The sequence below is a fragment of the Erinaceus europaeus genome, chromosome 6 (genome assembly GCF_950295315.1).
Source record: "Erinaceus europaeus chromosome 6, mEriEur2.1, whole genome shotgun sequence".
Taxonomy (NCBI): Eukaryota; Metazoa; Chordata; class Mammalia; order Eulipotyphla; family Erinaceidae; genus Erinaceus; species Erinaceus europaeus.
This window is the reverse complement of record NC_080167.1, coordinates 40,892,350-40,910,904: the sequence shown is the minus strand read 5'-3', so window position 1 is coordinate 40,910,904 and position 18,555 is coordinate 40,892,350. Positions and strand designations below refer to the sequence as shown.

Here is an 18,555-nt window from a genome sequence, read left to right as displayed (position 1 = left end):
GTCCCTGTCTATAAAACAGTAGTAATGTGAGGCCAGTGAAATAGCTCACCTGGATAATGAACTGTTTTGCCGTGTGCACAACCTAGATTTGAGCCTGGCTTCAGTTTCTCCTTCTCTCTCTTTCCTCTCTGTCTCTATATAAAAAAAATAATAATAATTTAAAAAGTACTGATGTGTCAAGCATTAGAAAATGCATGTGAAATATTTAAAAGGGAACATATTAGATGCTGGTAGAAATAGCACAGCAATTTGAGCAACAAATTTTCATGCCCAAGGTATGAGAAGTCCTAGGATCAGCCCCCTGCACCACTATAAGCCAGAGCTGAGCAGTCCTGTGGCTTTAAAAAGAGAAAAAGAGAGACCACCTACTGTATAACAAAGGCTGGTTGTAATTGTAGGTGAATTATAGAGAATGAAATTACTATGAAAACAGTTAAAGTTTATTCATTTACCTAAGAAATAATATTTTCAGTACCTACTATATGCTAGGTACTATACTATACAGGATAGGCTGGTGAACAAACACATACAGGGACCGTGCTCTGTAAAGCTTCCCAGCAAACTGTAAAAGCTGCAATAGACTCTTTTTTAGGGGAGTGAGAGATAGTGACATAATAGTAATTTATAAGATTATAAGATAATATAGGTATAACTCCACACCACTCCCACCACCAAAGTTCTGTGTGTGTCCCTGCCCCACCAACACCACCACCAGTGATAACCACCATAGTTTTCCCAAGATCATCGTTTATGGGATTGAGGTTATGGGTTTAGGTTATATATATATACATATATATATATATATATGTATATATATATATATGTATGTATATATATATTCTTTTTTCATGTTCATGTGTTTCAATTTTCTATATTCTACTTACAAGTGAAATCATCCCATAGTGGTCCTTCCTTTTTCCTCTTCCCTCTCAGATAAGTGAAACAGCATCTAACTTCTTCAGGTGTTCTCCAGAATCTCTTCCCTCTCAGTGATAGTGCAAATACAAAGATTCTGTGTCTCAGTGGAAACATAAAAGTTCTGTGTCTCAGTGGAAATGAGATACGAACCCTTAGGTCATCTTCCTCTATCATCTCCCCCCTCTGGGAATATGGACCAAAATTCTTTTGGTGGCGCAGAAGGAAGGAGTTCTCAGTCACACACTCTTCCACTTTCTATATCTGATCCCCACCATATCCTGTGAGCCCCTTCCTACTTTGATTCAGAATTTTGCCATGTTGCTTTTTCTGCCCCATGGGATAGTAACCAATATGGAAAAAAATATGCATGTGCCTGCTCTTAGAACCCTGCTGCCACCAGCCTGCAGAGAAGCCTGAGGTAGCCTACTGGATGGTGAGAAACTTGTGACTCTATTACTACTGTCTTCCTGTTAATTAGCTATTACCTTCTACAGTGTTGATGAGGCCATTCCAGCACCATTTTTCCAGCTGACTCCTCAGGTGACCTTGGACACATTAGAAAGTCCAGCAGAAATCAAGTAGAAAGGCATAGACCAGAAAAACCATCATACCTGCACAAAGATTGGTTAATCAAATATGTGACAGTTGTTTTAAATGTTTAAGTTTTCAGGCTGCTTGTTACACAGTCAAAGCTAACTGATGCAAAGCTACATCCTAGCACAAAATGTTTTTCTACAGTCAGATGTCAAGTATTTTAGTTTTGCCAACCATACAGTTATTATTTAAACCACTTGGCTGTATTCTTCTTGCCCAAAAAGGAGTCACAGACAGTCTGAGAATGAATAGCCATAATTTTTCAAAGGGAGGGCCTTTGCTAGCCCCTGCACTAGCATTAAAAGAAAACATTAGACAAGTAATCTCAAAGGGACTATTTCTGTATATAATCTACAATGAGTGTTATACAGTCAAGGCTTGTGCTATTAGAAAGAACAAGTGAAGAACATATCCCAGGCTAGTAATTCAGATGCTGTATCTTTGTTAGATATACTCAGAAGCACCCCTGAGCAAAAGATTTGAGGGTGAGCACTCTATTTGGAAGGTGACTTCAGGAAACATGTAGAAGAACAGGAATATTAGTCAGAAAAGAAAGTCAATATGGAGCAAGTTCATGAGCAGGTTTGTCCATAGGCAAGAGAGGTTGAGTCTTCTGGGTCCTTCAAGAACTGTCCCCCGGTCATAGGACTTGAGGAAGCCACTGGGCATTTTGTCTCCGTCATTGTTGGAAGGTAGCCCCTGGAGTGTGCATTTTTCAAGGTTCTGGCCTGTCCCCCCACATATTCTTAAAGCCAGAAAAAGCACTCGGGTAGAGAGTAGCAACTCACAGTCTGGAGCTGAAATGAGTGCCAAGGGATGTGGGTAGGCAGAGCCTGCATCTGCTGCAGAAGGTTCTCTGTGGGAGTCAAGGCTGAGTGGAGCTCAAAAATATGGGCAGGATTTACAGGTGAGAGGAGCCACAGATGAAGCATAGGTGTAAAGAGTAGTAGATGTCAAGCAATAAAGAGCTGCCTAGAACCAAGTGTTTAGGAAAATCTCCACAGAGATTAGAATAAGCCTTTATTTTTTTTTTCCTATTTTTTAAATTTTTTATTTAAGAAAGGATTAATGAACAAAAACATAGGTAGGAGGGGTACAACTCCACACAATTTCCACCACCCAGTCCCCATAAACCACCCCCTCCCCTGATAGCTTTCCCATTCTCTAGCCCTCTGGGAGCATGGACCCAGGGTCGTTGAGGGTTGCAGAAGGTAGAAGGTCTGGCTTCTGTAATTGCTTCCCCGCTGAACATGGGCGTTGACTGGTCAGTCCATACTCCCAGTCTGCCTCTCTCTTTCCCTAGTAAGGTGTGTCTCTGGGGAAGCTGAGCTCCAGGACACATTGGTGGGGTCTGCAATCCAGGGAAGCCTGGCCAGCATCCTGGTGGCATCTGGAACCTGGTGATTGAAAAGAGAGTTAACATATGAAGCCAAACAATTTGTTGAGCAATCATGGACCCAAAGCTTGGAGTAGTGGAGAGGAAGTGTTAGGGAGGTACTCACTGCAAACTCTAGTGTACTTCTGCTTTCAGGTATTAGAATAAGCCTTTAAAGAGACTCTATAGGTTGCCTTGCATTGCAATCAGGACTGTAAACACTGTGACTAAAAACAACTGAAATGTATCCTCTCACTGTTCTGGAAACCATGCTTTCACTGAAGGCTCTTGGGAGCCTTGCCTCTTCCTGGTTTCTGGTGGATCCCAGCAATCCTTGACATCCTTTCTCATATGGCTGCATCCTTCCAATCTCTGCCTCCATCATCACAAAGGTCATCTTTTCTCTGTGCATCTCTATGTCCAAATTTCCTCCCTCCTATCAAGCTATCAGTCATTGGATATGAACCCAGTCAAATCCAGGATGATATCATCTTAACTTGATTATGTATGCAAAACCCCTCTTTCCAAGTAAGGTCTTATTCCCAGGTACTAGGAGTTAGTATGTGAACATTACCTATCAAGTGGATATAATACAAACCACAACAGAGATGAAAAAATGCAGCCACCGACAGGAAGGAAATCAATATAGTATTTTTTTTTATTTTTTAAGTATTTATTTATTCCCTTTTGTTGCCCTTGTTTTATTGTTGTAGTTATTATTGTTGTTTTTATTGATGTCGTTGTTGTTGGATGAGACAGAGAGAAATGGAGGGAGGAGGGGAAGACAGAGAGGGGGAGAGAAAGGTAGACACCTGCAGACCTGCTTCACCGCTTGTGAAGTGACTCCCCTGAAGATGGGGACTCAGGGGCTCAAACCGGGATCCTTACACTGATCCTTATGCCTCGGAGCCACCTGTGCTTAAACCGCTGTGCTACTGCCCTACTCCCTATAGTGTGTTTTTTGTGCAGGACATACACAGAAAGCAGCACTCTGAGGAGAGAAAGAATGAATATCATAAATAAGATGAAGATTGGAAAGTGTTGATTAAATTTAGAATCATGGATATCAAGACTCTTACCAAGAACAGTTATGGTGGAGAAATGATAGAATGCCAAAGAGAATAAGAGATGGAGAGATGAAGGTAGTCAATATTTCACTTGATCAGGATGCTGGACAATGAAGGGGAATAAACAAACAGATGTGGGCAAGGGCCTATGGGATAGAGGGAGTGTCCTTTTAAATTAGAGTAGATTGGTGGGGATAGCTCAGTTTTTAAATTTCATCCATTTATTCACCCATTCACAGGAGAGAGGATGAAAAAGAACTAGCACATCATTCCAGTGGTGCCAAGGATGGAACATGAGATCTGATGCACACAAATCCCCTGCTCTACCACAAGCACCTGCCCTGGCTGATTTTAAGTGGAGATGTTGAACATGGCAGTTGCCAGAATATACAGGGTCCTGAGGAGATTTCAGAGTTCCTGGGTCAAGACTTCTGTGTTGTAAAAGGGAGGAGAAAAGACTCAAGCAGTAGAGACAGAGCCTCATTTTCTGCATGCTTTGTCCCTGTTCCTTCTACCTAATGGCTCCATTGGCCAGTCTCAGAGTTACCTACTTGGTAACTACTACCAACTGATGTGTTCTTTGGAATGGCAGTGGCTCCACATTTTCTTACCATTTCCATTCCAGTTTTGACCCTTCACAAGTGTTTATCAATAATTGTCTTATGTCTACCAAGGACCATGGTTAGATTATCTTATTGGACATTTTCCCACTATAGACAGCTGCCTGACTCAGTGTGCTATTAAAGGTGGTTTGGGGGGGCCAGGAAATGTCAAACTTAGTTTAATATACGCATTACCAAGCACAAGTATCACGCTCGTAGAGTTATGTGGAGCAGTGAAACCTAGGAATATATTCATTTGTCTGAAGAATGATGAAACTTCAAGGAAACTGGTGAGGCATATATTCTTGGGAAAGAAAGGGGAAGGGGGGAGAGAGAGCAGTTATTTGTTTAACTTTCACAATAACCCTTTGAAAAAGTAAACAGAGTGGCCTGAGGAGGTGGTGTACTAGATAAAATGTTGGACTTGGTGAGCCTGAGGTCCTGAGTTCTATACCTAGCATCCCATGTGCCTGACTGATACTCTGTCTCTCGCATAAATAAGTAAAGCTTTAAAAATAAAAGAAAAGTGGCTGTTTTTCCTCTTTCCTAGGTGGTGGCTGTTCTCTGGCTTGCGAAGATGCAGCTCAAGCCGATGGAGATCAACCCCGAGATGCTGAACAAAGTGCTGGCCCAGCTGGGGGTCGCCAGCCAGTGGCGCTTCGTAGACGTGTTGGGGCTGGAGGATGAGTCGCTGGGTTCAGTGCCGGCGCCCGCCTGTGCACTGCTGCTGCTGTTTCCCCTCACAGCCCAGCATGAGAACCTCAGGAAAAAACAGATTGAAGAACTGAAGGGACAAGAAGTCAGTCCTAAAGTCTTCTTTATGAAGCAGACCATTGGTAACTCCTGTGGAACCATCGGACTGATACATGCAGTGGCCAATAATCAAGACAAGCTGGAGTTTGAGGATGGATCAGTCCTGAAACAGTTTCTTTCTGAAACAGAGAAGTTATCCCCTGAAGACAGGGCAAAATGCTTTGAAAAGAATGAGGCCATTCAGGCAGCCCATGATGCTGTGGCACAGGAAGGCCAATGTCGGGTAGATGATAAGGTGAACTTTCATTTTATTCTGTTCAACAATGTGGATGGCCACCTCTATGAACTCGATGGACGAATGCCTTTCCCCGTGAACCATGGCTCCAGTTCTGAGGACTCACTGATGCAGGATGCTGCCAAGGTGTGCAGAGAATTCACTGAGCGTGAGCAAGGAGAAGTCCGCTTTTCTGCTGTGGCCCTCTGCAAGGCCGCCTAATGTCTTACTCGAGGGAGCTAGCTCCTCTTTACCCCTATCCCGTCAACAAGCAACTCAACCCCTAGCAATGCATTCTATGATGCTCTGGTACTTGTAGCACACAGCTGTCCTTCGTTCTGCAGATAGAAGCTCTTACCCTTAGCCTCACCTAGTCCCTAGCAGAGCTCAGCTGTTGACAGCAAAGTTTGGTGTAAGCTTCAGATGGTGAAGCATCCCCCCCATGGCCCTCTCCCCACTGTATGTCTCATACCTCACTATCTAATGCTTTAAATGGCTTCTTTGGTTTGTGTTTGTCAGTTAAGGACTGGGATGTGATTTGTTTGTCCTTAATAAAGAAATAAAACTTTTCTGCTGATTAGAAAAAATAAAATTAAATAAATAAATAAATAAAAGAAAAGCAAAAAGTACAGCATTTTCTTCCCACGTGGGTAGCCTTAGGAAGTGTCTTCCCTAAATAGTAGAATATTCAAAATTTATAATGTATGAAATCTACCCATACATTGTCCTTGGACTTTCTGAATTGCACCAAGCTTTTTACATACTTTTGTGGGACTCTCATGTTTCATATTTATCCCCAAGAAATTGCTCCACACTGTCTTATCTTAAAGGCTTCTAATTCCACTAATGAAATTCCAAAGGTTGATTTATGCCTTGAGCCCTCACCTCCCCATGTTGTGCTTCCTCAGCCAACTGTGTCTTATCTATCGAGACATAGCTGCCGTCCTTCCTGTCTTTTTGTTAACTGATCACTAATGTGGGCACCAAGAATTGACAGCTTCAACTGGAAAATTTATCTGTGTTGAGTTCGAACCAATGAACTTCCCTCTTCATGAAGTAACTCACACACCACAGTTCATTCATCTGCCCTTTCATTCAATAATGTATTGAATGTCCACTATGTGAAAGACATACTGATAACCCTTTGACAAGATTCAAAATACAAGCTGTGGACAAAGTATTTGTAGTCTAATAGAGGAGAGGTTAAGCACACAAGTAATAGGTTAAAGCGATCAGTAGGAATAGGGAGTTCAGTTTTTTTAAATATTTATTTATTTATTTATTTATTCATTCCCTTTTGTTGCCCTTGTCGTTTTATTGTTGTAGTTATTATTGTTGTTATTGATATAGTCATTGTTGGATAGGACAGAGAGAAATGGAGAGAGGAGAGGAAGACAGAGAGATGGAGAGAAAGATAGACACCTGCAGACCTGCTTCACTGCTTGTGAAGCAACTCCTCTGCAGATGGGGAGCCCCAGCATAACTGGGATCCTTACTCTGGGTCCTTGTGCTTTGTGCCACGTGCACTTAACCCGCCCAACTTCTAGGAGTTCAGTTTTTATGTTTCTTTGTGTCTTTGTAAATAATTTATTAAGCACCAGTTATGACACATGAACTACACCGAATTCTCTCCCATGTATTAGCTCTTATTTAATGTTCAAGAAAAGAAGGTAAATATTCTTAACTCCATTTACAAAGGAAAAAAACAGACTCTCTTTCTTTCTATTTGGAAGGGTCATGGAGGAAGATTTTTGTTTGTTTGCTTGAGGATTTATTTGTTGTTATATTCAGTTGCTTTTGCTCTAATTGTTTGGTTTAAATTTTGCATCAGACTTTAATATTTGGATAAAGCAAGATTTAACATGAAGATGAAGAAGCTAGGGGGTGGATGGTGGCACACTTTGTTGAGTACACAGGCAACCATGTGAGGACCCAGGTTCAAGGCATCAGTCCCCACATATGGTGAAGCAGTGTTGAAAATGTCTCTCTTTTTAAATTTTTTTTAAATTTTTTAAAATATTTATTTATCTATTCCCTTTTGTTGCCCTTGTTTTATTATTGTTGTCGTTGTTGGATAGGACAGAGAGAAATGGAGAGAGGAGGGGAAGATGGGGAGAGAAACACACCTGCAGACCTGCTTCACTGCCTGTGAAGAGACTCCCCTGTAGGTAGGGAGCCGGGGGCTTGAACCGTCATCCTTATGCTGGTCCTTGTGCTTTGAGCCACCTGCGCTTAACCTGCTGTGCTACTGCCCGACTCCCTGAAAATGTCTCTTTTGCTCTCTCCTCCTTTCCTATCTTCTCTCCCCCTCTCAATTTCTCTCTGTCCTATCAAGTTAAATAAATATTTTTAAATGATGTTTGGAAGATGAGGAAACTTGAACTTTAGGGTTCCTGGCTAATATGCTTTTGTTTGTTTGTTTTTACCAGAGCAGTAATCAGTGACAAGTATGACAGTTTCTTTTCATAACCATTATGCTATTTACTCCCGCTCTACATGCTTTTTTTTTCAAGGTTCTAGGAGAAGTCATATAAAAAGCCACATTTTTTTTATAAATATTTGCTGTGTAAGGCATTTATAACATTATTAAGGAAATGTTTATTTGCATGGTTATTGTCACAAGATGGTTGCCTCCACAACTCACCTTCAACCCAGTGGTCATCTTCCTCCACCATAAAGCACTGGACCCCTGGTAGCCCTTGACTCTCTACCCCTAGCATCCCCTATCCTCTCTGAGTCCTCAGATATGCTGCAGAAGTCCACAGTTCCTTAAGATCCCATCCAGCATCATCCTTGTTTTGTTTCTTAGATCCCACCTACGTATATTATTTTGAAGGCATCCTAAACTGTGTATGCTTCAGGTCCTGCTACATCTGGACATGCCTCTACATTTAAAAATAGGATAATAGGCTTGGGGGGGGAGGAGTCTCTGAGCAAATGCAGTGAAGTAGAAACAGGCCAGGTATGTGGGAAGCAGCATGTATGGCCAATTTGGTGTAGGAACAACTCAAGGGAAAGTTAGTGGGGGGGGGGGGGGGTAAGATGATGGTATACTCAACTCCTGGCCCCAAATCCCAGGCTAATCTATACCTTCCCTTCCTACTCCCCTATACACACACCCCAATAGTGAATGAGGAACTTTACCCAAACTGGAATTCCTTCTCTACTTTTCAATATTTCCTTCTCCCTCCTACATGTCCCACTGGCTTCGCCCTAAAAGGACCTGCTTGTATCTCCTCAACTGAGGGAGGAGGAGGCAGAAAGAAGGATGGAGAAGAATGAAAAAAAAGCCTCTGCTGAAAATTTTCCCTTCTCAGACCTGTTCTTTCTTCCTCCCTTCACCCCACCCTACCCCACCCCCCTGCCCCACGCCCCATTCTTGGCTGAGGTGCTTAACAGATTTCATCTTCACTTTCTTTTTTCCATTGTCTCACCTCCATGACTTCTCAACCCCTGCAAACTGGCTTCTCCCCCAACCAGTCCCAACTCTTCAGAAACCTCCTGCCAAGGTTGTCAGCAGCCTCCTTGCTCAAGACAGCCAATGATTGTTGTTCCATTCTGGTTTTCCTTGGCATTTTGACTTGTCTTGGTCCCACTTCCTCTGGTTCCTGTTCTGTCTCCGTACTTCCTCTATCTTGGTCTCATTCTCACACCCTCCCCTGAATGCTGGTGTTTTTCTGCTTTTAGCTCAGCGCTAACCACCCCCCCCCCACTCCATCTCAATGTTTCTCTTTGTGGGTGTCACAGGTACTGGATTTCATTATGTGCAAAAGAAACTGCTCAACCTCTCACTCACTCTGACCCTAGCTAGTCCCAAGACTGGCACTGTCTCTCTCTTGTCTTGTCTCATTATTATCCACGCCATTGTCCAAATCAGAAATCTGTGAAATGGGCACATCAGAGTGTTTTCTCCCTTTCTCCCCCTCCCATAATTGTCAAAGCCTACCCACTCAGCATCGATCACTAGCCTCTGTTCAGTACTCAGTCTCCTGATCATTTCTCATCTGAATTCCTGAATCTACTTTTTAACTGATTTCCTTATCTTTCTTCTTTCTTTTCTTCTATTTCTCCAAAGTACAGACAGAAAAGAAGGATTTCTCTGAAACTCAAACCTATATTACTCTTTTATTTGAATCTTTGATGTCTCCTTGCTCCCAGACTTAAGTCTGGAACCTCCCCCTGCATCCAACTATTTTTTTTCAGACCTTTTTGTAACTTAGACACAGTCACTCCCATTGTCACTTCCCCTCACAGGGTGGAGACGTTACTGACCTGCTGAAACTGGGGTGGGGGCTCTGACCACGTTCCTTTACACAGTCAGATGCCTCATGAGAAGGTGCTGGAACTTCCTGTGCCCACTGTGGCAGTCCCAGGCAGGACCTGCTGAGGAATGAATGTTGGATAAGTAATGAATGACAACTCCATAAGGAAACTAGATGGTCACATGCATTGTGGGCCAAGTTGGGGAACTTGTTTTATTTGTGAGTGAAGTGAACCACTGCAGGATTTAGAACAAGGAAGAATGCTGACTTGTGGGGCCAGGTGGTGGCATACCTGGTTGAGAAAACATGTTACAGTGCACAAAGACCCAGGTTCAAGTCCCTGGTCCCCACCTGTAGGGGGAAAGCTTTGCAAGTGGTGAAGCAGGGTTGCAGGTGTCTCTCTTTCTCTCTCCCTCTCTCTCTACCCCTTCCCTCTCAATTTCTGTCTCTACCCAATAAATAAATAAAGATAATTAAAAAATTAAAAAAGAATGCTGACTTGTGCTTTAGGAAGTTTACTTCCAGGTCCAGGAGGTGGTGAAGTGGATGAAGCACTGGGTTCTCAAGCATGAGGTCCTGAGTTTGATCCTTGCACCCCATTTTCCAGAGTAATGCTCTGGTTCCCCCCACCCCCCCCCACTCTCTCTGGTAAACATATGAGAGGAAGAAAAAAGATGAAGAGAGAAAAAGAAAGAGGAAAGAAGGAAGGAAGAAAGAAAAGAAAAGAAAGGAAAAGAAAAGAAAAGAAAAGAAAAGAAAAGAAAAGAAAAGAAAAGAAAAGAAAAGAAAAGAAAAGAAATCAAGGGGCTGAAAAGAAATCATTGCCCAAGGGGCTGGGCAATGCTGTATCTGGTTAAGTGCATGTGTTGCCTTGCAAAGTGACCTGGGTTCAAGCTCCCAGGCCCCACCTATAAGGACAAAGTTTCACAAATGAAGTAGTGCTTCAGATCTCTCCCTCTCTCTCTCTCTCTCTCTGTCTCTCTTCCTCTATATTCCCCTTATCTCTCACTTTCTATCTACCCTATCAAATAAAACAAATAAATAAAAAGATTTTTTAAAGATAGAAAGTTTACTCCAAGGGCAGTGGTTGTTAGCTTGGTATTTAGGACAGACCAGTACTAAAGCAGGAAACCCAGTTCAGAGGCTCAGGTAGAGGTCCAGGCAGGGAGTGATCAGCCCCACAAGGCACAGGCAGAAGATGACAGGAAAGCCAAGCATATTGACAAATCCTTTCAGCTGCTCAGACTGGGGAGAGGAGATATGAGGACATATGCAAAGCAGAAGAGGTTTGTGGTGGCTCTGGAATCAAAATCCAGAATGTAAGGGGCAAGTGGTGGTGCACCCAGTTGAGCAGACGCATCACTATGAGTAAGTACCCAGATTTTCTGCACGAGAGAAGCTTCATGAGCAGTGAAACAGTGCTACAGCTCTATCTGTCTGTCTATCTGTCTGTCTATCTATCCATCCATCCATCTATCCATCTATCTATCTATCCATTTATCTATCTATCATCTGTCTCTCCCATCTCAATTTCTCTCTGTCCTATCATGTAGAAAAGGGAAAAAAGGGGGGTTATGGGGGGGAAGTGACTGAGAGGAGTGGTGAGTCATTATGCAGGCACTGAGCCCCAACAATAACCCTGGTGGCAATAAAATAATAATTTTTTTAAATTCAGAATGTCAAGGGGATACTCATTTCCCTGCTGGGAACCATCAAAGGGGTGGCACTTACATAATTTATTCTCTGAAACAGTCTCCTTCCTGAGCTGCTCTGACACTCATTCTTTCTGTCCTTTTGACTTTGAGGAGCTGAGACTTAGGGCTTCTGCTCCCAATCCTCTTGCAGAGGGCAGATCCTTAATGGTATTGGGCTCTTTTTCCTGTTGTGTATCCAAACAGAACTTGAAAAATACAAGCCTACCCTTTCACCTTCTGCAACTTACAACGACCCTGGGTCCATACTCTCAGAGGGACAGAGAATGGGAATGCTATCGGGGGAGGGGATGGGATATGGAGACTGGGTGGTGGGAATTGTGTGAAGTTGTACCCCTCCTATCCTACGGTTTTGTTAATGTCTCCTTTCTTAAATAAAAAAAAAAGAAAAGAAAGAAAGAAAAAGAAAGAAAGAAAGAAAGAAAGAAAGAAAGAAAGAAAGAAAGAAAGAAAGAAAGATACAAGCCACAGTGACTTGTACTGGAGTTTCTTCACATTCTCAGACTATAGCTCCAGTCCCACCAAGGACTGGAAGGAATGAGTATCTGTGGCAAAGCATGAGTTCGGCATTTGATTTGGCTTTTGATTTGGTTGTTCCAAACTTTACCCACCCCACCTCAGTGGACAGTCTTTCTGCTCAATTTACCTGGGCAGCTGCAGTGTCTATCACGACATGGACCATTACATCATAGTCACTGGGGACACAGCTGCCATCACATAGGCCAGAACTGACAATGAGCTCATGTTTCATTGACTGTTTCCCACCAAATATCACCTTCAGGGCACAAGGTCAATCTGAAGATGATTTGTCATCATCACCTGGTTTAGCTTCTCTGGAGCTCCATGTCCAGCAGTTCCGCTAAGCTCCATATCTCTGAAGCCCCCATAGGACACAAGAATATAGGCAAGGGGTCAGACAGTGGTGTACCTGGTTGAGTGCACATATTCCAGTACAAGGCCCCAGATTCAAGCCCCTGGCCCCCAGCTACAGGAGGGAAAGATTCATGAGTGGTGAAGCAGCAATGCAAATGTCTTTCTTTCTCTCTCCTTCTCTCTCCTCCCTTCCCTCTCAATTTCTTTCTGTATCTATCAAATAAATAGAATAGATAAAGATAATATGAGTGAAAGCAGGAAGGGTAAATCTGGAGGTGGTCTCTGTAAGTTCAGTCAGACCACACTGTGCTCACAAGAAGGAGCACAGGACATGGGCTCTTTGACTTCAGGGACAGTGCAGACTTGGAGGTCAGAGCCCCCAGAGTCCAAGTTCCTCTTGGCCTTCACCTAGCAAGTCATCTAATCCCTCTACACCTCAGTTTTCTCCTCTGTGAAATGGGTATGTTAGAATTAGCAGTGGTGGTGGGGAGTCGGGCGGTAGTGCAGCAGGTTAAGCGCACGTGGCGCAAAGCGCAAGGGCCAGCAGAAGGATCTCAGTTCAAGCCCCCAGCTCCCCACCTGCAGGGGAGTCGCTTCACAGGCGGTGAAGCAGGTCTGCAGGTGTCTGTCTTTCTCTCCCCCTCTCTGTCTTCCCCTCCTCTCTCCATTTCTCTCTGTCCTATCCAACAACAGCGACGACATCAATAACAACAACAATAATAACTAAAAAAAAAAACAAGGGCAGCAAAAGGGAATAAATAAATAAATATTAAAAAAAAAAGAATTAGCAGTGGTGGGGGTCCAGCAGTAGCGCAGCATGTAAAGCACACATGGCACAAAGCACAAGGACCGGCATAAGGATCCTGGTTCGAGCCCCAGCTCCCTACCTGCAAAGGGGTCACTTCAGGAGCAGTGAAGCAGGTCTGCAGATGTCTATCTTTCTCTCCCCCTTTCTGTCTTCCCCTCCTCTATCGATTTCTGTCTGTCCTATCCAACAACAATGACATCAGTAACAACAATAATAATAACCACAACAATGATAAAACAACCAGGGAAAAAATAGCCTCCAGGAGCAGTGGATTTGTAATGCAGGCACTGAGCCCCAACAATAACCCTGGAGGGGAAAAAAAAGAATTAGCAGATTAGCAGTGGCCAGGCTTATTATAAATATTGGATGATATGATTAATTGGGTTTTCTTTTTTCTGACCAGCAGACTTGTTTTTGTTTGTATTTAAATTTATAATTAGTAGTGGTTTACAAAATAGTAAGATTACTATTGGCAATCTTACTATTAGATTACCATTAGATTACTAATGGTTTCACACTGCACCTACCACCAAAGTTATGAGCCCCCACTGAGCAGCAGACCTCTTCAAGAAATAATTCTAATGGTGCTCTGATTCGCATTCCAGAGTTTCAAGGTTAGGTTTTCCCATTCCAATGGAATTTTTTATTCTTTTCTTTCTTTTCCTTTTTCTTGGAATTCATAAAATTGTATCATTTTTTTTTCTCCTCAATGTCCTGAAGGCCCCAAATGACAAATGGTATATTATTTGCATTTTATCTTAATAAACTTAAAAAAAAGAGACCAAGAAAGAAAAGTTATTCTAATATTCTCCAGCGCCTATTGCATGCTGGAAGCTCTTTTAAAGAAAAGATACAATTTGAGCCCATGAAATATCTCACTTGGATAGTTACTTTGCTATGTGTGAGACCCAAGTTCAAGTCAGACCCCCACTGCACTGAAGGAAGCTTCAGTGCTGTGATCACACACATACACACATGTACACTTGCTTAGTGTGTGTGTGTGTGTGTGTGTGTGTGTGTGTGTGTGTGTGTGTGTGTGTGTGCCTTCTCTGTTTATACCTAAAAGAAGAGGAGGAGGTGGAGGAGAATCAAGAGAAAGGGGATGAAGAGACAGCTGGGCTGTGGTGCATCCAGTTGAGTACACATATTACCAGGGTTCAAGTCTCCAGTCCCCACCAGCAAGGGGGAAGCTTCATGAATGGTGAAGCATGGCAGCAAGTCTCTCTCTTTCTCTATCTATCTATCTATCTATCTATCTATCTATCTATCTACCTATCTATCTATCTATCTACCTATCTCCTTTCCCTTTCAATTCTCTTTGTCCTATCAAATAAAATAAATATATTTTAAAGGAGAAAGGATACATTACCTCAGACCCCAGATCCTGACAACCACTAGTCTGCTTCCTATCTTTCTCTCTTTTTTTTTAGATAGAAACAGAGACAACAGAGAGAGAGAGAGAGAGAGAGAGAGAGGTAGTGAAAGAGATCACATCACCAAGGCTTCCTTCACCTGGGTAAGGACCATACTCAAAACTAAATATTCCACATGACAAAGCAATCAAGTGAGCTACTTTCCCAGCTCTTCGTCTGCTTTTGGTCTGTATGGATTGACTACTTTGGACATTTTGTATTAATTGGAATGCTTATTTTATTTTTAAGACCAGCTTTATTTTTACTTGGAAACAGTTACCTCCCCTCACCTCCAAGCCCAGTCTGACCCTGGCTTTGCCACATCTGACAGTAAGTTTGCATGGGAGTTATCTGGCATTTCACTAACTTGATTTTCTCTTCTAGAAAACAAGGGTTATCATCATAGAAGCTTTACCCAAGGATGTGTGAAGAACATATGACCCGTGCCCAGTGCTTAGTGCAACCATTAACAATCACTGGTGATATTTCCAGTTGTGTAGGGAATGCAAGTTCATTGGGAAAGACTTGGAAGACACAGAAATGGATGCAAAAGAAAAGGAAACCAAGCAGACCCACTTCCTGTCCACCCTTCCTTTCTCTTTCTAGGGTGTGTTACCCCTTTTTCATAAACTTCCTCTTAATCCATGTTCAATAAACTTTCTCTTTGTACACTGACAAATGGAAAAGAAAGGAAGGAAAGAAAGCCACCCACATCCCTCAGCAACCTTGGCAGCTGAAGGTTAGTGACCACGTCTGACCTTCGCCTCCATGGAAGCAGCCTCAAGGTGTCCTTATCAGGCAACAAGTAGACCTGAGCCTATTTTCTTTGTACTGTCACCCTGTGAATGACCTTTAGCAAATCACTTAACTCCTGTAATTCTTTTTTTTCAGATGTCACCATCAGCAGTATACCACCTGCAATGTAAGGCTGACTTTCAAGGTCAAGTGCCTGACATAGTAGCAGAGGGTCTGAGATGACCCCAGAGAAGCAGGAGGTAAGAAGAACCATTTCCTGACGGGCAGCAGTTGTGTAGAGTCAGAGAGAAGGTGTGAACCCTGAGAGACAGTTGGGACTTCTAGAGTCAGAGAAAAAAGAGAACAAGGAGAAACCACTGGGCATGAGAGAACTCTGGGCTATTTTATTCCCCCTCCCTCTTTTATTTTTTTATTTACTAATAGTTTGTTACAGGGTTGTAAGACTGCAATGCATAGTTCCACATCATACTCACCACCAAAGAGTAAATACTTTTTTGAAATTAAAATACTGGCTGGAAAGAGACCCTGAGGCTCCAAAGTCCCAGGTTCAATCCCTTATACCACCACAGACCACAGCTGAGTAGTGCTCTAGTCTTTCTCTGAGTGTATCTCTCTCTCATTAAAACAAAATAATGAAATATTTCTTTAAAATAACTAAGAAAAAATTGGAATACACAGGACTATGTAAAATATAAGAACTGCAAAGATCTATGTGTGGGATATATGTTGGGTAACAGAATGAATTCCTTGATGGGCATGCATCCTAGGATTACAGAAGTAACGACTAGATGCTATATTAAGAAGAGAGCTTCATTACTGACTCTTTTGTGACTTTCCAATATTGAACCATTATCTTTCCTTTTTAAAACAGGAATTTCTCACACCGTAAAACTCACCCCTTCTGTAAAGTTTACAATTCAGTGGGTTTTAGTATATTCAAAATATTGTGTTGTCATCACCACTAATTCTGGACCATTTGCATAATCTACCAAGAAATCTTGTATCTATTAAAAGTTATCCCTTTTTCCAGCACAATCTTGTCAATCCATATCATCTGATACTACATCTGCTGATCTCAACCAAATCAGTACAAGTTTCACTTCAGATTCTGTCCAGAGATGCCAGGTGTGGAATATGAGCCTTTCAGCTTCAGTACTCTGGTGAGACTTTTCCTACCTCATAGGACTCCTTAATTCCATTTCAGGTGGCTCATTTCCTAACAAAGCCACAGAACCTAGATGTAGACCAGGGCCCATAAGATAGAACACATGTGCACATGTATTCATAAGTTAGGGGAAAATATATACCTTAAAGCTGAAGTGCACAGTAGTTTGCAGTGACTCAATAAGTGCATCAAGGAAGCAGAAAAACCTAAAAAAGACACCATAAAATACTTAAACAAAGAGTTCATACTTAGACTTAGATACCCTCCTCACCTACTTCCTGTTTCACTTCCCTCAATCACTCCAAGGCAAACCTTGTCAGACAAAGTAAGGACTACAAAAGCTGGATAAGGGCAAGAGACCAGCAGACATTAGTGATGGCTCTTTTGGTCACTACCAGGCCATCCCATCACCTGGGACCCTAATCAGGGAATCCTGGGATTCCCACATAGACATGATGGGTCTAGACCTCTAACATCCCTTTCTCCACTGTCGCTGGTCATCTCCAACAGGAATAACATAGTGGACCCTCTCGTGGGGCTCTCCAGGACCTTGCTCTCAATGTAGATCAACAATGGTAGGGACTGTCCCATTCTCTGAATGGAGGATGGGTCAAAATACTCTGCCACTTGAGGGAGATAAGTCCTGCAATGGGTGTAGCGTAAAATGTTCCTAGCTGCAACTGCAGGATGCGAGCTCACACCTACAGGGTTCCTGTGCTGAATATGGGCCCCAGATCAAACTGATGGCGTTTACAGTTAACAATATTTATATACTTTTCCCCATATTTGGGAGCTACTCTCTTCTCTGATCCAGCTTTCTAGTCCTATTTCCAATTCTGACACCAGCTTCCCAGACTACACCTTTGGCCCACCTGCATGTTAGCTATTGGGTTCAGGCAAAAATTATTAAAGGCATGGGCCCCTTGGAATATACCTAAAATAGACTTCCTAGCTTTTTCCAGAATGGAGACCCCAAATCTCATCTGCTATATTTTTGCCTTTAGGTTCCTGATTATTAAATAATTTTTTCTGCTTTATATCTTAATGCTTTTTCAGCCACCAAGTTGCAGATCCTGCCATGATGCCTCTTGACTTTCCTGGGAAGATGACCTTAACAATGTGTCCTAGAACCCCATCTCTCCAGAGCCCTGCCCCACGAGGTAAAGATAAAGACAAGCTGAGAGTATGGATCAACCTGCCAATGCCCATATCCATCAGAGAAGTAATTACAAAAACCAGACCTTCCACCTTCTGCATCCCATAATAGTCCTGGGTCCTTGCTCCCACAGAGATAAATAATAGGAAAGCTTCCAATGGAGAGGATGAGATATGGAACCCTGGTGGTGGGAATTATGTGGAATTGTACCCCTCTTATCCTATGGTCTTGTTTGTTTATCACTATTAAATCAATAAAAAAGTAATCCTTATAATCCTCTCCTCTAGCTCTTTAGAACCATAAATTGTGTGACTCTGAGTTGGCTTCTTCATATCCCATCACTTCCACCCACTGCTCCATCTACTCCAGGTCCCTGGACTCCTGAGAATGATTTGGCTGGTACAGATTTGGGGAATATGCAGGTGGGGAACCTTAGCCAGTTGTCAGGGCCCTGAGATTAGATGTATTCACAAGAGGGCAAGTGGGACCCACACTTATGACATTTCTAGGTAGGACAGTGTCAAGTGTGTGGCCATCCATCCCACGTAGACAAAGATCAGAATACATTTCTAAGGGAGGAAACATCAGGGTAAGGGTAATGCTTAAAACTGTCATTATCCAAATGTCATTAAACCAGGTACATTCTTTTGATGCCATAAGATAATGAATTTATTCCAGTTATCCAAAGCACAATCTCCAGACCCTTAGGGCAACAGCCAGACATCAGAGTTATGGGAAATTGCATGTGGCAATACATCCCTCTACTGCCTGTGGACAGAATCTCTGAGATATCCAGACTTTGCCCTAGAGCAGGATTTTGTGATAACG

The 18,555-nt window shown here is 42.6% G+C and overlaps 1 protein-coding gene across 1 annotated transcript; it reads left to right on the top strand.

Annotated features, from left to right (window-relative positions):
* Positions 1-5,089: 5,089 nt before the first annotated feature.
* On the top strand, positions 5,090-6,152 carry LOC103123949 (ubiquitin carboxyl-terminal hydrolase isozyme L1-like). The gene has a single exon (XM_060192072.1). The coding sequence runs from the start codon at positions 5,134-5,136 to the stop codon at positions 5,803-5,805; it is 672 nt and encodes a 223-aa protein (XP_060048055.1). The 5' UTR covers positions 5,090-5,133; the 3' UTR covers positions 5,806-6,152.
* Positions 6,153-18,555: the final 12,403 nt, after the last annotated feature.